The sequence below is a fragment of the Rhinatrema bivittatum genome, chromosome 5 (genome assembly GCF_901001135.1).
Source record: "Rhinatrema bivittatum chromosome 5, aRhiBiv1.1, whole genome shotgun sequence".
In the NCBI taxonomy this organism is placed as follows: Eukaryota; Metazoa; Chordata; class Amphibia; order Gymnophiona; family Rhinatrematidae; genus Rhinatrema; species Rhinatrema bivittatum.
Genome location: NC_042619.1, coordinates 11,352,115 through 11,369,896, shown reverse-complemented (window position 1 = coordinate 11,369,896; position 17,782 = coordinate 11,352,115). Strand labels below are relative to the sequence as shown.

The 17,782-nt window shown below is 41.9% G+C and overlaps 1 protein-coding gene across 1 annotated transcript; it reads left to right on the top strand.

The window, feature by feature from the left end:
* Window positions 1-13,020: 13,020 nt before the first annotated feature.
* On the top strand, window positions 13,021-13,968 carry LOC115091675 (olfactory receptor 52R1-like). The gene has a single exon (XM_029601840.1). The coding sequence runs from the start codon at window positions 13,021-13,023 to the stop codon at window positions 13,966-13,968; it is 948 nt and encodes a 315-aa protein (XP_029457700.1).
* Window positions 13,969-17,782: the final 3,814 nt, after the last annotated feature.

The window sequence follows — 17,782 nt, the reverse complement described above, 5'->3', positions numbered from 1 at the left end:
GGTTGAGGTGGGATTTGAATTTGGGTTTTCAAACAACGGAGCTCTAATCACCGGTCTACACCATCAGAATTTAAATAATAGGGATGTGCTTCCAATTAGAAATGCCGTGAAAACATCAACGGAATGGGTTGTTTCATTTCATGTCATTTTCAAAGCGAAATGATCCAGATTGGAACAAAATGTAATTTTATTTCATTTTGCCACCTAATGTGCAATTGTGCATTATTTCTTTCTTTTTTTTAGCAAACAGAAAGGTGAATTTTCAAAATCCGACTCACGGATCTGTTAGGAGATATGTGCACAAAGTGGCCGGAACGCACCGAGTAGATTTTAAAAGCCGCCTGAGTATGCTCGTACTTGCCGCTATACGCACAAATGAAAAGTTCCAAAAATGGGACAAGGCAAGGGCAGGGCATGGGTGTTCCTGCATTTCAACTTGAAATTAGCGTGTAAATACTTATGCGCATGGCTGCGCGTCGGGGTCCCGTGCCGCATAACTTTACTTCTGCTATAGATTACATGTAATTTGTACAACAAAATCTCCTAGGTAGATCAGTGGGATTTTAAAAGTTGGGACTAACAGGGCAGAAGGGGGGTGGCTATTAAACTAGGGGTGTGTGAAATTCCTATCCCTTAACTGGGTGAAGCGGGAACAGACTGGGAAAACTGGTAAAGGTGTCTATTAAAATCCCCCTACTTACATGCTAGAAGCAGTATTTGCAGTCATAGGCGTGCGTCCCCTTAAAACTGCACGTGTGCGCGGTCAGGCTGTTTTATAACATTCATGAATATACGTGCATATGTTATTAGAGATGTGAATCGGAACCGGAATCGGCTCGGATTCCGGTTCCGATTCACATCGTGGGTTTTTTTTCGTCCGGCTTGATCGCGGTTTTGTTTATCGGCTGCGCCCAAGCCGATAAACAAAAAACCCACCCTGACCCTTTAAAACTAAGCCCTTAGCTTCCCCCACCCTCCCAACCCTCCCCAAAAAACTTTTTACAGGTACCTGGTGGTCCAGTGGGGGTCCCGGGAGCAGCCGACGGCCGGGAGCAGGAGGACGGCCCGGGAGCGGGAGATCGCTCCCGGGACCCCCACTGGACCACCAGGTACCTGTAAAAAGTTTTTGGGGAGGGTTGGGAGGGTGGGGGGAAGCTAAGGGCTTAGTTTTAAGGGGTTGGGGTGGGTTTAGGGGTTATTTCTGTGTGCCGTTTTTCCCGCCCTCCCCCAAAACGATAAGAGAACCCCCACGATCAATATCGTGGGGTTTTCCTATCATTTTGGAGGAGCCCCCGATTTCTGACGATTTTGAAAATATCGACGATATTTTCAATCGTCCGAAGCCCGATTCACATCCCTATATGTTATAAAATGGCTGTGTGCTGGGCGCGGGCCAACAAAAGCGCGCACATGTGCACCCATGCACCTGTTTACAAGCTTCCTTCCTTGTGTTCTGTAAGAAAAAAAGTATGCACTGAAAACATAACAAAATGAAACAATGAGGCAAAAGGAAAATGAAACAAAATGAAACATGGAATAGAAATAAGCTCCATTCACCCCTCCCATTAAAGCAATTTAAGGAAGTTTGAAGGGTGATCGACTGCTTGGCAGCTAATTTTCAATGATAAATTGCAGGCACATACATTTTGGGCACTGAAATCCAAGGGAGTAGTTTTTGATTGATGAATTGGAGCACCCAATTTAAAGTCAGAGGTCCCAATTAAGTAATTTCCCCTGCCTGGTGAGACAAAGACCACAGCCAGGAGTTAGGGTATAGCCTTTATTTTTGGAACAGCAGATAGACACTTGCACAAGGCTGATCTGGGGCTTTTTGATACAGGGTCTGTATAGAAATCAGGACAAGAGTGGAACAGTGCCGAGCATGGACATCACATGGTTCCTGATATCTTGCATGTGTATGAGCACATGAAATAATGAGCTATGCTGGATATTCACTTTCAATGCAAATCCAGCAAAGCTCTCTGCTTCAACGGCAGGGGAGAAAGACTGATACTTCACACGTATCCAGCATAGCTTTCTGCTTCAACGGCAGGGGAGAAAGACTGATACTTCATGCATATCCAGCATAGCTCTTTGCTTCTACGACAGGGGAGAAAGTCTGATACTTCACTTTCAATGCATATCCAGCATAACTATCTGCTTCAACGGCAGGGGGAATGAAGAAAAGTGGATCTATATACAGACAACAACCAATAAGGACTGGATTATTTAGTCTGGGTAAACAAATAAGCATGGGTGTAGCTTGCTTATTGCGGAGGTTACTTCACCTAACCAATTAAGCTACATATTTCACTTAGATGCAGTTCCAACACTGCTCTCTCTTTAATGGTGGGGGTGGAAGGGAAATAGAACCAAAAGGTTACTAAAGGCCAAGAGTATTTATTTATTTATTTATTTATTTCGGATTTTTATATACCGACATTCTCAATACAATTATCGAATCAGGTCGGTTTACATATAACAAAACTTTTGCAACAAAGGCGTTACATTGAACAGCGTTTTCTTAACATTTAGGGGTAGATTTTAAAAAGCATTTACTCGAGCAAAACTGGTTTTTGCTCGAGTAAATACACTTTACTCAAGTAAGTGGGCTTTTCAAAATTGCTACAATATATGCCATTGAATTGTCCATAGGATTTATTCAAGTAAGTGCACTTTACTCGAGTAAATAGCTTTTGAAAATTGCTATGATAGTATGTCACATTTACATGCGTAACTCCTTTGAAAATGACCCCCATAACGTATAACAGATAAGTATGAGAAAAAAAAAGTTTGAAAGCTTGCTGGGCAGACTGGATGGGCTGTTTGGTCTTCTTCTGCCGTCATTTCTATGTTTCTATGAACGCATACCAAATCACAGGTGAAACGAGAAGTCAGAGGCATGAAGTGTCTGATCACCCGCAGCTCTGTTCCCAGGGTGGTTATAGTGTTTACAGACTTTCCAGTGGATGAGACGATGCAGGCCTTCTGACATCAGCGTTTTATATCTGGCAATGGCGTACATGTGTCACTGCTTCCGTTCTGCAGAATCTGGGTTTATCTGGGGAACCCCTGCCAGGGGCACAGTGCACAAAATGAGTCCTGGTGATGGATTTTTTTGTGGTCCTGGAGCCAGCAATGTGGGTTCAAGTACAATGGTCAGTTAAGATGTGGGATTGGAGCTGGCTCAGAGGGCATTGGGGTCAGGGGGTTTTATTCCGCGGTACAGGGAAAAGAAAAGCCAAAGGATTTTCCCCTCTGTGACCGTCTCAACCTCTGTATGCACTGTGGAGTTAGAACTCTCCTTCCTACACTCTCGTCAAGGTGCCTTTTGTTTTTTTATTTCTATTTAGTGAATTTTAAAGCCATTGTCTTTTTTTTCTGACAAATCCAAACTGGGATTCGCAGAGGAAGTCTCACAAAGTACAGTTTAGTCCAAGTGATACACTTTATCTTGTGGGGGTTACCAGCGGTAATCACAAAAACATAGTAAGCTTTTCTTTTAACTCCACCTTTCCTGACATTTCAGAGCAGATTGCGTGCAGGTACTGTAGGTATTTCACCATTCCCCGAAGGTTTATAATCTATGGGAGCCATTTACTGAGCATTGTCCCCAAAGTCCCAGAACAGAAGAAAACCTTTCCAGCCTGATATTCAATGCCACTCAGCCAGAAATGTTGGACTTAACTGGCAGTATTTAAATATTTGGGGTCCACAACCAAATATATGCAGGTAACCTACTTACGCAAACACGCGTGCGCTGAGGTCCCCTCCCACGTAACTTTACTTCTGCTATTGAGAACGTGCTAGAAGGAAAAAAACCAACATAGCAGGGTCTTAAGGATCAGGACAGGTAGTGTAAAGGAAGGGCTAGTTAGCTAGGGGGGTAAGGAAGTGCTGTCCTTTAAATGGGTGAACTGGGAATGGACTGGGGAAATGGGTATCGGTGCCGGTGTGCATACATCTTACAAAATCCCTCCTCTTGGGTGGTAGACACGGCATAGGCCTGCATCCATATAAAATTGTGCGCACAGGTGCACGCGTCCAGCCTACGTTATAACATGCGCTCGCTCGTATCCGCCCTCGCTCGTATCCGCGCATATGCTATAAAATGGAGGGGTCCATGTGCGCCAGCTGGCAAACACGCGCACTCGCATCTGAATGAAAGTTACCGTCCCCAAGGATTTCCGTCCGTTTTGGGAACAGAACTTGAACCTAAAGAAAGTCCACGGTTCAGGAGGGTTTTTAGACTCTGAATCATCAATGAAATTTCCGTTTCTTTTCTGCTGTTATTGAACAGTTTTTTTTTTTTTTTTAATTTATATTTTATTCATCTTATAAACAATACAAACAGCAATATCCGCTTGTTTAAAGAATAGGTGCGTTTGATTACATATATCAGGAATAATAAAAATAAAAAAGAAAAACACCTGTTATAAAGCAAAAAGAGACTAACTGATTTACCACATATCGAGCAATATCATTGTAATAATAAAGAAATAATGGTGCATCTTTATGTTATTGAACAGTTTTAAGCTCACACCAGCTGAGGCAGCTGCATCCCTGCCTGTCTGGAAATATTTGGCCCCCGCCCCTCATGCCCTGGTTATAAACAGAATTGATTTTTTGCAGCGCTTTATACTGGAAGGTTCCTTTTGGCGCTGCTCGCTGCCTCCATCTTTTCCAGAACATGGCAGCCTGATTACTGACGGGTGCCAGGATGGGAGATTGTATTGCACGTGTTCTAAAGAAGCCCCGTCAGCAACCACTTCAATGGAGGATCAAGTTCTGAATCCTGTCCATTACATTTCAGACCTATCAGATCTGCTAATATTTCACTTTCCAATGATAATGTGACATTCCACACAATAAGCAAGCTGCGTGAATAACGGTTTCTCCACTGCTTGTTATACCTCCTTTATTGGTTCTCTTGACCCTGTGGAATTTAGTAGGGATGTGCATTCATTTTTAATGAATGCAGAAAATGGGACTAATTGTTTTAATAATTTTGCTTTTGTGCATAAGAAAATTCTTAAAAAAAAAAAAAAAAAAAACCAGCTTTCCCTGAGGCACTCAATCCCCCCCTTCATCTGGCTAAGAGAAACCCAGGGCCTGGTCTTACTCAGCTGGGCTTCTCTTCTGGCCTCTCTCCAACCCCATCCCTGCAGGTAAAAATCTATCCCAGGGTCTCGCTGGTCCCCTCTGACCCTGATTCATCATTAAGATGTTACTGGGATGGGGACATCTCCAGTCCCTGCTTACTTCATCCATGCAAAAGGCAGAAGCAGTGTCCAATCCCTGCTGCCTCACTCTTTTCACTTTAAAAACGGTAGCAGTGTCCCGCAGGATGGAACCAAACTAACATCACTTTGTACAAGGAAATGGCAGCCTAAGTCCTTGAGATAGATGTCAAGGTTTCCACAGATGAAGTAAGGGGGAGCTTGGGGGTTCCTCAGCCATGGAAAGGTTTAATGGGGAATGGAGAGTTGGAGACTCAGCTAGTTAGGCCTAAGCCCTGGGCTCGATTTTTAATGTCAGGGGTCGGGGTTAGAGAGACCTGAGCAGGTTCAAGCTGGGCCCAGGCCCCTGGCTTCCCTTTGCCAGGATAAAAGAGATTAGGGGACCCCGAAGAGGCCATTTTTGCAGTGTTTTGTGGGGGAGGGTTTTGTCATTTAATTTTTTTTTTGTTTGTTTCATAAATGAACTGAACTGAAAAAGTAAACATTTAAACAAACTGAATAACAAAAGTCCTCCCCAGTCCAGAAAAAAAAATAAACAAAAATGTATGGCCTGTGTTTCCCTAGAATATGGTCCCTCTAGCCCAGCGATTCCCAACCCTGTCCTGGGATCCCCCCAGCCCGTCGGGTTTTTAGGATATCCATGCATGCAGGAAAATGTGCATGTTATGGAGGCAGTGCATGCAAATTCCTCTCATGCATATTCATTGTGGATATCCTGAAAACCCGACTGGCTGGGGGGATCCCAGGACAGGGTTGGGGACCACATTACCTTTAGGATGAAGTTAAAGGCTTGGTCCTTGTAAGAAACCTTTATGGGCTGCCTCATGAGATGTCAAGGAGATCTCACATCCTTGTAGCTCCTGTTGGAGGACTTAGATTTGATGTCAAGGACGCCTTTCACTGATTACCACCAGTATGGTAGGGATAGCCAGCTCTAGTCCTTGAGAGCCTCAGGCAGGTCTGGTTTGCAGGATATTCACATTGAATATGCACGAGATAGATGTAGGGTCATTGGAGGCAATGCATGCAAATCAATCTCGTACGTATCCATTATGGATATCCTGAAAACCTGGCTTGCAAGTGGCTCTTATAGAGCAGAGTTGGCCACCCCACAAAATGGGATATTCATGGACTTGTTATTTTAGAGCTTATTGCAGTTTCTATTTTGTATTACTATTTCTGTTTTTCTACTGTTGAAACGTTTCTTATCCACATATGGGTTCTGGTGCTATAATGGAGTATCAAGCTTAAATAAATAAATAATGCCCCTCCAACTTCTCTCTCTGGATTTTTGTGGTTAATACTAAGGAGAGTGTTTGTGTGCAGGGGGCAGTCTCCTTATTTTGACCGATCCTTGACATACAGTATAATATTTCTGATATGACTCTAATAATGCAGCTCTATTGATGGAGTCATAAAGATCATTTAAACAAAGGCATTGTCAAACAATAAATATCGCAGTATCACCAGGTTTTGCAAATATTTATTGCTCCTTCAATAGACCTTTGAATGTATTCCTCTCGGTGTCTCGTCTCTCATAAAGGATATTAAATGCACAGGAATTCAAGGAAGAGAGAGAAAGGAAAACAGAAAGAGAAACAGGGAACAGAGAGAAAATGGGAAAAGGAATAGATCCGGATGTAACCCTGTGCCAAGGGGCCAAGGGGCCAATTTCTCAGCTCTCAGGGTCGGGTGGACTCATTCTCTGGGCATGAGCTGGGAACAGGATAACCTGGTCAAGATGGTGAGATGGACAGTGAAATGCTAAGAGAAATTAGGGAAGCTAACCAAATTGGTAGTGCGGTAATAATGGGAGACTTCAATTACCCCAATATAGACTGGGTAAATGTATCATCGGGACACGCTAGAGAGATAACGTTCCAGGATGGAATAAATGATAGCTTTATGGAGCAATTGGTTCAGGAACCGACGAGAGAGGGAGCAATTTTAGATCTAATTCTCAGTGGAGCACAGGACTTGGTGAGAGAGGTAACGGTGGTGGGGCCGCTTGGCAATAGTGATCATAATATGATCAAATTTGATTTAATGACTGGAAGAGGAACAGTGTGCAAATCCAAGGCTCTCGTGCTAAACTTTCAAAAGGGAAACTTTGATAAAATGAGAAAAATTGTTAGAAAAAAACTGAAAGGAGCAGAAACAAGAGTAAAAAATGTGCAAGAGGCATGGTCATTGTTAAAAAATACCATTCTAGAAGCACAGTCCAGATGTATTCCACACATTAAGAAAGGTGGAAGGAAGGCAAAACGATTACCGCATGGTTAAAAGGGGAGGTGAAAGAAGCTATTTTAGCCAAAAGATCTTCATTCAAAAATTGGAAGAAGGATCCAACAGAAGAAAATAGGATAAAGCATAAACTTTGGCAAGTTAAATGTAAGACATTGATAAGACAGGCTAAGAGAGAATTTGAAAAGCTGTAGAGGCAAAAACTCACAGTAAAAACTTTTTAAAATATATCCGAAGCAGAAAGCCTGTGAGGGAGTCAGTTGGACTGTTAGATGATCGAGGGGTTTGTATGTATGCACTGTCTTTCTGACATCACTCATCATATTCCTTTCCAGATGATTTATATATATACAAGCAGTTAAGCCCGTAACAACGGGCTACATTAACATTTTTATTTCAGTCTATTTCCTTACCCCCTCATTCTCCCCTCCCTCCCCTCATTCTCCCCTCCCCCCTCATTCTCCCCCTCCCCCCTCATTCTCCATCACCCTCACGCCATTTTTGTTACAGGCAAGCTCTGACCAACTTGCTGCCCACGCATGTGCGGTAGAGTTGCTCTCTACTGCGCATTTGCGGCACTTAGGTCAAACTTCATTTATCTAGTAGATATATTGAAAAGCACCGGTCCAAGTACACATCCCTGAGGCACTCCACTGTTTACCCTTTTCCACTGAGAAAATTGACCATTTAATCCTACTCTCTGTTTCCTGTCTTTTAACCAGTTTGTAATCCACGAAAGGACATCGCCTCCTATTCCATGACTTTTTAGTTTTCGTAGAAGCCTCTCATGAGGGACTTTGTCAAACGCCTTCTAAAAATCCAAGTACACTACATCTACCGGTTCACCTTTATCCACACGTTTATTAACTCCTTCAAAAAAATGAAGCAGATTTGTGAGGCAAGACTTCCCTTGGGTAAATCCATGTTGACTGTGTCCCATTAAACCATGTCTTTCTATATGCTCTATGATTTTGATCTTTAGAATAGTTTCACTATTTTTCCCAGCACTGAAGTCAGGCTCATTGGTCTATAGTTACCCAGATCACCCCGGGAGCCTTTTTTAAATATTGGGGTTACATTGGCCACCCTCCAATCTTCAGGTACAATGGATGATTTTAATGATAGGTTACAAATTTTAACTAATACATCAGAAATTTCATTTTTTAGTTCCTTCAGAACCCACGGAATCCACTGCTTATTCTTGGGATAAGCAGCCTGGACTCTGTCTAATCTTTGGGATCCTGCCAGATATTTGTGAGCTCAATTGGCCACTGTTGGAAATAGGATACAGGGCTTGATGGACCCTTGGTCTGACCCAGTATGACAAGACTTGTGTTCTTATGCTCTTTTGAGGACAGAGCAAGAGAGATGAGAATGATGGAATCACAAAGTAGAGTGAAAAGGAAGAAGCCAAGATAAACTGAAAAAGAAAGAGATGAGAACAGGAAGAAGAATGTGACAGAAAAATGCCAGGGAAAAAACAAAACAGAGAATAAAAGTAGCAGGAAAGTGGAGAAGGGTAGAAAGAGAATGAAGTAAGAGAAATATAGTGAAAAATATCCTATTAGAGACAGCAAAATAGCAGAATGAATGGGAACAAGAAGGAACAGGGCAGGGAGCGAGTGACCCCCAGCTACAGCAGATAATTGCAGTTATCAAAACCTCCTTCTGCTGCTGCTGAGACTCCCTGCAGGTTATGAAACTGCTGGGATTTGTAAGGAAGAAATATAAAGAGCAGCAGATCATAGACTGGACTCCCTGATGGAGAATTCATAATCCAGCAGTGAGGAACAGAACATCACTCCTGCCACATCTGGATGATCGAATTCCCTGCTTCAGGTACAGATGCAGCTCTGGTAAGGAATCTGAGCTTCTACAAATGTATTTATAAACCATAGAGCTGTAGTGCTGGGAAAATTAACCCCAGTGACAGGGGTCTGGTGCACTTTATAGCAATGGAGCATTTGTTACCTTCAGTTGTGATTTAAAGCAGCACTAGGTACAAAATGTAAAATATACATTTGTTTCATGGTTGAATGTTAGCCTTATTCCATGGTCTCCTTTCTTTCTATACATTTGCTGAATTAAAGCTGCGACCTCCCACCACCACCACCTCTCCATAAAGGCTGCACTCCCTGTTTTTAAAACATTTCCTCTGTAATTTATGCTACAGTATATTCGCGCTGGATTATTTTCCTCTTCCTGAATGTGTGGATCATGAAATCCTTGGGTGAGAGATGGGCTCTTTCGATTCTCTGAAGTAAAAATGAGTTAAATTCTCCACCGTATCTCGAAGCTCGTTCAATGTCCTTTGCAAGATGCAGAGGGGTTAGGAGTTATGCAGCGAGAATTCCCTGGGTGCCCATGGTCCCTCTTGGAGTTGCTGAAACCTGTTCTTGCTTCCATGGCTTGCATACGTTTAGTGCAGATTGAAAAGAAATGTGCTATGGAGTGAGCTTACATCAGGGAGTAAACAAGGCCTCTACAGAAGGACTTTCACATGGAGCCCTGAGCACAAGGTAAGGGGCACTCAGGAAATTCTGGGTTAGGAGGGAGTGTTGATTTGCTTTCTCCCTCGTGTGTCCACGTTGGCTTCCCTGAATTCTTCCACAGTGCCTCAACGTTAAATGAAGGACTGGTAGAGTCATTTCTTTATTATAATTTAAATAGTATATCAATTTTTAGTTCATTTTAAAAGAGGATCCAGAGTGATGTTGTTGCTTCATCTGGCTTCCTTCATTATAAATACCTAATAGTGACTCCAAATGATAATTTGCATTCTTTGCCATTAGACCCTGCTGGTGGAACAGCCTGAATCACTTTGACATGAATTGTTCTTCTTAAATAACTGAGGGGTTTTTGGAATTTCCCAGCCCACTGCAATCTTGTGCTGCGGAGGACCTGGAGAGAGACTGGAGAGAAGCGCAAGGGGCATATGTGGGATCAGGATCCTGGAAAAAGAATAACATATACATAGTATCATAGTAATGATGGCCGAAAAAGACCAAATGATCCATCCAGTCTGACCAGCAAGTTTCTTATGGAAGTAACTGCCACTCCATGCAGGTAACCCCCATATTTCTTTTAAGGGCAGAAACTGCCACTCTCTTCATGTTACCCTCATGTTTCTGTTAAGGGTAATAACTGTGTACAATTCTGGTCGCAGCATCTCAAAAAAGATATAGTTGCGATGGAGAAGGTACAGAGAAGGGCAACCAAAATGATAAGGGGAATGGAACAGCTCCCCTATGAGGAAAGGCTGAAGAGGTTAGGGCTGTTCAGCTTGGAGAAGAGACGGCTGAGGGGGGATATGATAGAGGTCTTTAAGATCATGAGAGGTCTTGAACGAGTAGATGTGACTCGGTTATTTACACTTTCGAATAATAGAAGGACTAGGGGGCATTCCATGAAGTTAGCAAGTAACACATTTAAGACTAATCGGAGAAAATTCTTTTTCACTCAACGCACAATAAAGCTCTGGAATTTGTTGCCAGAGGATGTGGTTAGTGCAGTTAGTGTAGCTGGGTTCAAAAAAGGTTTGGATAAGTTCTTGGAGGAGAAGTCCATTAATGGCTATTAATCAATTATACTTAGGGAATAGCCACTGCTATTAATTGCATCAGTAGCATGGGTTCTTCTTAGTGTTTGGGTAATTGCCAGGTTCTTGTGGCCTGGTGTTTGGCCTCTGTTGGAAACAGGATGCTGGGCTTGATGGACCCTTGGTCTGACCCATCATGGCAATTTCTTATGTACTTATGTTCTTATGCTGCTCTGTGCAGGTTACTCCCATGTTTCTGTTAAGGGTAGTAACTGATGCTCAATGCAGGTTACTAGAAAATGTGAAAGTCTAGCACAAACGTGAATAAGGATTGTTGGAAAGAATTTTGGGGAAAACTTCATATGGTGGGCTACTGGTGCCTGTAAGGCTACTGATACACCAACCCCATGATTGTGGATGATGGATATGTTATAATCATTGGTTACCCCAGAGAGCATGATGCTTCCATGATTTGAAAAGCTATCAATGAAATCAGGTTTGAGTCCACTAAGGTGGATATGCTGGTATACAATGGCGTGTTTTAACAGTATGTTGTGCTCACTGCGATGGCGCCAAAATCATAGATGAAATGTATCCATGCTATCTGTGTATCAATCCTGACATTGCAATGTTTCGAAAATCAGTTCTTTGTTAGGGAAACACTTGTAAGCATGATGTCGGCACTTTAAACATTAATATCGGCACTGTCATGAATACCTGAAATGATAATATTGAACAAATCCTTAAAATGATGTAATAACATCTATATATCGGTGGAGACAGCTGTGGTGGACACTTACTTGATTTGAAATGGTCAATGATGCGCCTAAGATCGAGACTTCTTGAGCGCTATAAAAAATGTTAGAGACGTCAATAAATGTCCGTATCATAAAGAAAAACATTAGTTGAGCGATCTCTTTAAAACATACGTGCGCGGTCAGGGTCTGCTGCATCCAGCTGATCTGACATTGACAGCGGCTAAAAGACGCTGACCTTTAAAGCAAATACGTCCTGCCGATTTTGGGAGGCAGAAGTGACGTGTGTGTCCAAAAATGGGCATCTGTGTCATGAGGGGGCCATTTTGAATCAATTGGAAAAGCCCAAAGTCCACAAACGGACTTATACGTCATCTGGAGGCCATTTTGGATGGTTGGATGTACCTAAAGCTCCAAAAACAGGCTTGTGTGTCATACAGCAGCCATCTTGAGAACTCCTAAAATGGGCTTGTATGTCATTCGGCGACCATATTGGATGATTGAGTGAATTCAAAGCTCCAAAAAAGGGCTTGAACGTCATAACAAAGCCATCTTGGAAAAATGAATGAATGAATGAAGAGACAACAACAATACCAAAAGTGGGTCAGTAAGTAGTCACATGTCAACCAGCATATAAGCCTTAATTAAACACATAGTTTCTCTTATTAAAATATGTTACCATTTTATGTTGGCACATGTATAATTTGTAATCTATACCAATTATAGTTTTTCCTTATTGTGCCTTTCTATAAACTGTTGTGATGGTGAATTAACATAACGGTATAGATGAGTTTTTAAATAAATAAATAAATAAATAAATAAATAAATGTAAATCCTCTTTTCCACATTTCTTCCTGCCATTGAAGCAAAGAGCAATGCTGTATATGCATTCAAAGTGAAATCAGGCTTAATTGATTTAGGATAATAACCATTGTAATAAGCAAGCTACCCCCACGCTTATTTGTTTACACAGACTGTGAAGTTCAGTCCTTGTTGGTTGTTGTCTGAACGCAAATCCTCTTTTCTACATTTCCCCCTGTCATTGAAGCAGAGAACAATGCTGTATATGCATTCAAAGTGATGTATCAAGCTTTAATACAACATTTTTCTATCCTTTTGTATTCTGTAGCATTTTAGGTAAGCAAGAGAGATTTTCACAAAGCCATGCCATTTCTGAACTGTATCACACTTTTCTCATTTCCAGAGGATGGAAGTGTCCTGGTACTGAAAGCAGCTGTCCATCATGTCATCTGTCAATAGCACTCCCAGCCACCCAACAGCTTTCATCCTCACTGGAATCCCAGGGCTGGAAGCTGCGCACATCTGGATCTCCATCCCATTCTCTGTGATGTACATTATAGCTTTATTTGGAAACTGCATTATTCTGTACATTATAAAAGCAGAAAGGAGCCTTCATGAGCCCATGTATTACTTCCTTTCCATGCTGGCTGTCACTGATCTGGTTTTATCTACTTCTGTATCACCTAAAATGCTGGCCCTGTTTTGGTTCCATTCCAAAGAAATCTATTTTGATTCCTGCTTGATCCAGCTGTTTTTTGTTCATTGTTTTGCCGCTATAGAATCAGGAGTGTTCTTGGCTATGGCATTTGATCGTTTTGTGGCAATCTGCAACCCATTGAGACACTCGGTTATCCTATCCAATCCAGTCATAGCAAGGATGGGACTGGTGATATTGATCAGAGGCTTGGTCATATCAATCCCATTGTGCTTTCTTGTGAAGAGGCTTCCTTACTGTTCCAACAAAGTTATCATGTTTTCCTACTGTGGGCATGGAATAGTTGTAAAGCTCGCCTGTGCAGATATATTTATTGACACTGTGTATGGACTTACTGCCGCCTTTTTAGTTGTGGGGTTTGATGTAACTTTTATCGTCTTGTCTTATGTCATGATTCTGAGAGTAGTATTCAGTCTTCCATCCAGGACAGCAGGCTTCAAAGCTTTCAGCACCTGCGGGTCCCATATTTGTGTCATCCTAATGTTTTACATCCTGTCTCTATTTACATATTCATTGAATGGTTTTAGTCACAAAATTCCCCTTTATATTCATGTCATTGTGGCCAATCTCTACCTTCTTCTACCTCCCATGTTCAATCCCATAGTCTATGGCGTGAAAACCAAACAGATCAGTTCCCGGGTGCTAGCAATGGTCCCGTTTAATAGGAGCAAATAACTGAGCAGATTTTTTTCTTTTCATCATTATTGCCTAAACACAAATGTCTTTCTTCCTCTCCATCTCTTCTCAGGGAACCATCTTATGTTCTTATGTCTTGTCCTTACAATACAGAGGACGAGGTTCAAAGCCATTTATCTGACAAATAGCGATTTTTCCAAGTAACTTGGCTATTGGAAAATCTCTTTCCTCCAATCCCATTAAAAGTACAAGCAGAGTCCCACAGCACGGGTGCTTTTAGATTCACTGAAGGGAGGCATTCCAGGGGAGTGGTGCGTTTAGGGTATGGTTGGAAAACCATATTTTAAATCTATGTGTGCTGTTTTCCAGCAAAAGTCTTACCTGTACCAGGAGCAGGTGCAAAGTACAAGTATCCTTTACATCCACAGACAAATTAGCAAAAAAAATATGCCCATCCTTTCACTTTGAAAATGTAATGCAAAGTTCACAGGTAGAAACTTTCTGTAGCCTTTGCACCTAGGTGGACTGTTTGAAAACTGCCCTGGTAAGTATTATGGGGTTGGAGGTCACAGAGTGACCGGTTGAGGTGGGATTTGAGTTTGGGTTTTCAAACAACGGAGCTCTAATCACCGGTCTACACCATCAGAATTTAAATAATAGGGATGTGCTTCCATTTAGAAATGCCGTGAAAACATCAACGGAATGGGTTGTTTCGTTTCATGTCATTTTCAAAGCGAAATGATCCAGATTGGAACAAAATGTAATTTCATTTCATTTTGCCACCTAATGTGCAATTGTGCATTATTTCTTTTTTTTTTTTTTTGCAAACAGAAAGGTGAATTTTCAAAATCCGACTCACGTATCGGTTAGGAGATATGCGCACAAGGTGGCCAGAACGCACCGAGTAGATTTTAAAAGCCGCCTGAGTACGCTCGTACTTGCCGCTATGCGCACAAATGAAAAGTTCCAAAAAAGGGACAAGGCAAGGGCAGGGCGTGGGTGTTCCTGCATTTCAACTTGAAATTAGCACGTAAATACTTGTGCACACGGCCGCGTGTCGGGGTCCTGTGCCGCATAACTTTACTTCTGCTATGGATGACATGTAAGTTGTACAAAATCTCCTAGGTAGATCAGTGGGATTTTAAAAGTCGGGACTAACAGGGCAGAAGGGGGGCCTATTAAATTAGGGGTGTGTGAAATTCCTATCCCTTAACTGGGTGAAGCGGGAACAGACTGGGAAAACTGGTAAAGGTGTCTATTAAAATCCCCCCACTTACATGCTAGAAGCGGTATTTGCACTCATAGGCGTGCATCCCCTTATAACATTCATGAATATACGTGCATATGTTATAAAATGGCTGTGTCCCTGGCCGCGGGCTGACGAATGCGCGCACATGTGCACCCATGCACCTGTTTACAAGCTACCCTCCCTGTGTTCTATAAGAAAAATTGCATGCACTGAAAACATAATAAAATGAAACTAACAAAATGAAACAATGAGGCAAAAGTAAAATGAAATAAAATGAAACATGTAATAGAAATAAGCTCCAGTCACCCCTCCCATTAAAGCAATTTAAGGAAGTTTGAAGGGTGATCGACTGCTTGGCAGCTAATTTTCAATGATAAATTGCAGGCACATACATTTTGGGCACTGAAATCCAAGGGAGTAGTATTTGATTGATGAATTGGGGCACCCAATTTAAAGTCAGAGGTGCCAATTAAGCAATTTCCCCTGCCTGGTGAGACAAAGACCACAGCCAGGAGTTAGGGTATAGCCTTTATTTTTGGAACAGCAGATAGACCCTTGCACAAGGCTGATCTGGGGCTTTTTGATACAGGGTCTGTATAGAAATCAGGACAAGAGTGGAACAGTGCCGAGCATGGACATCACATGGTTCCTGATATCTTGCGTGTGCATGAGCGCCTACCAAATCCCAGGTGAAACGAGAAGTCAGAGGCATGAAGTGTCTGATCACCCGCAGCTCTGTTCCCAGGGTGGTTATAGTGTTTACAGACTTTCCAGTGGATGAGACGTGCTGCCTCTCTTTACGCAGGCCTTCTGACATCAGCTTTTTATATCTGGCAATGGCGTATATTAGGGATGTGAATCGGGTGATCGATCGTCTTAACGATCGATTTTGGCTGGGGGGAGGAGGGAAATCTGATCGTCATGGTTTTTGTTTTTTTTAAATCGTAAAAAATCGTAAATCGGGAGAGGGTGGGAAAACCGGCACCCTAAAACCCACCCCGACCCATTAAAATAAATCCCCCACCCTCCTGAAGCCCCCCAAAATGTTTTAAATTACCTGGGGTCCAGTGGGGGTCCCGGCGTGATCTCCTGCTCTCGAGCCATGGCTGAGTTAAAAGAAATGGCGCCGGTGGCCCTTTGCCCTTACCATATGACAGGGCAAAGGTAGCGCCGGCGCCATTTTGGTTCCTGTCACCCAACGTCACGAGTGCAGGAGATCGCTCCCGGAACCCCGCTGGACCCCCAGCTTGGCCAGCTTGGGGGGCCTCCTGACCCCCACAAGACTTGCCAAAATATTTTGAATATTGGCAATAGGGCCGGTGCCATTTTGCCCTCACTATGTCGACATAATTAGGGCAAAAGTAGCGCCGGCGCCATTTTGAATATTGGCAATACGGCCGGCGCTACTTTTGCCCTCACTAGGCACCCTCTCTTTATTGATTATAATTTTATAAGTTTATATAAGGTTCAGTCCCCGCATTATTTTATTTTTGATAGACAAGTTTGTATAATTTCGAATGGATGAATACTTTATATGTAAGTATTATGTTGTCTATCAAAATTCCTGTATATGCACAGAATTGTGAATATTTGTGTTTCTTTTTGAAAAACTTCAATAAAGATTAAATTATAAAAAAAAACAAAAAAAACCCCTCACCTTTTTAAAGAAGCTTTTGCAGATATGATTCAAGTCAATAATAAACAGGCAGACTAGTGAGAGTAGTTTCATCTTTGCCAGGTTTTTTTTTCGCTTTTTCTACTCTACGCTTTTCTCACTTTACTTGGTTATTAAAGAATACATTTTATTGTGTTACTGTTTAGTTTAATTAAATGCACTAGATGTTAGATTAGCGAGGTTTTGATTATGATATTGTATTTTCCCTAAACTTCCTATCTTTTATTTCTATTTTATTTATTTCTATTTACATCTTATTTTTCTAGAAATATTCCGGTTTTCCAGTCTATTGTATGGTATTTTTATTTTATTTTATTTTATGATCAATTGATTATTACACTTTATTTTATAGCATATGACATTATCTTATTTTAATTCATATTGTAAACCGTTTTGATCAATTATATATATTGTTAATGATGGTATAGAAATATTTTAAATAATAAATAAATAAATAAAGTGTGAGGTTGCTTGGGAAAGGCACAGAATTGTGGTATCGGGGTGACCAGGACCCTGTCTCATCCCCCACTCAGGCTATGAACTCGAAGATAAATCATATTAGTAAGTATAATTTCTCATGTGGTACTCCTCAACCCAAGCACAGGGTAATTCATAGTTCAGGCTGGGGGGGGGGGGGGGGCACACAACTCATTCAACCATTGGCTAGTAGTCACACTTGCTACTCACCCAAACATGTTCACTTCTCCAGGACCATCCTTGAACCATATCTAGAATTTTTCCAATTATAAGAAATAGGATACATTTAGCAACAACACATAATACATACCTCTTATGGGAAGGGCTATCCACTAAGAACATAAGAACATAAGAAATTGCCATTTTGGGTCAGACCAAGGGTCCATCAAGCCCAGCATCCTGTTTCCAACAGTGGCCAAACCAGGCCACAAGAACCTGGCAATTACCCAAAC

Coding starts and splice junctions, on each gene's coding strand:
- LOC115091675 (XM_029601840.1), top strand. CDS start 13,021: ATGTCATCTGTCAATAGCACTCCCAGCCACCCAACAGCTTTCATCCTC.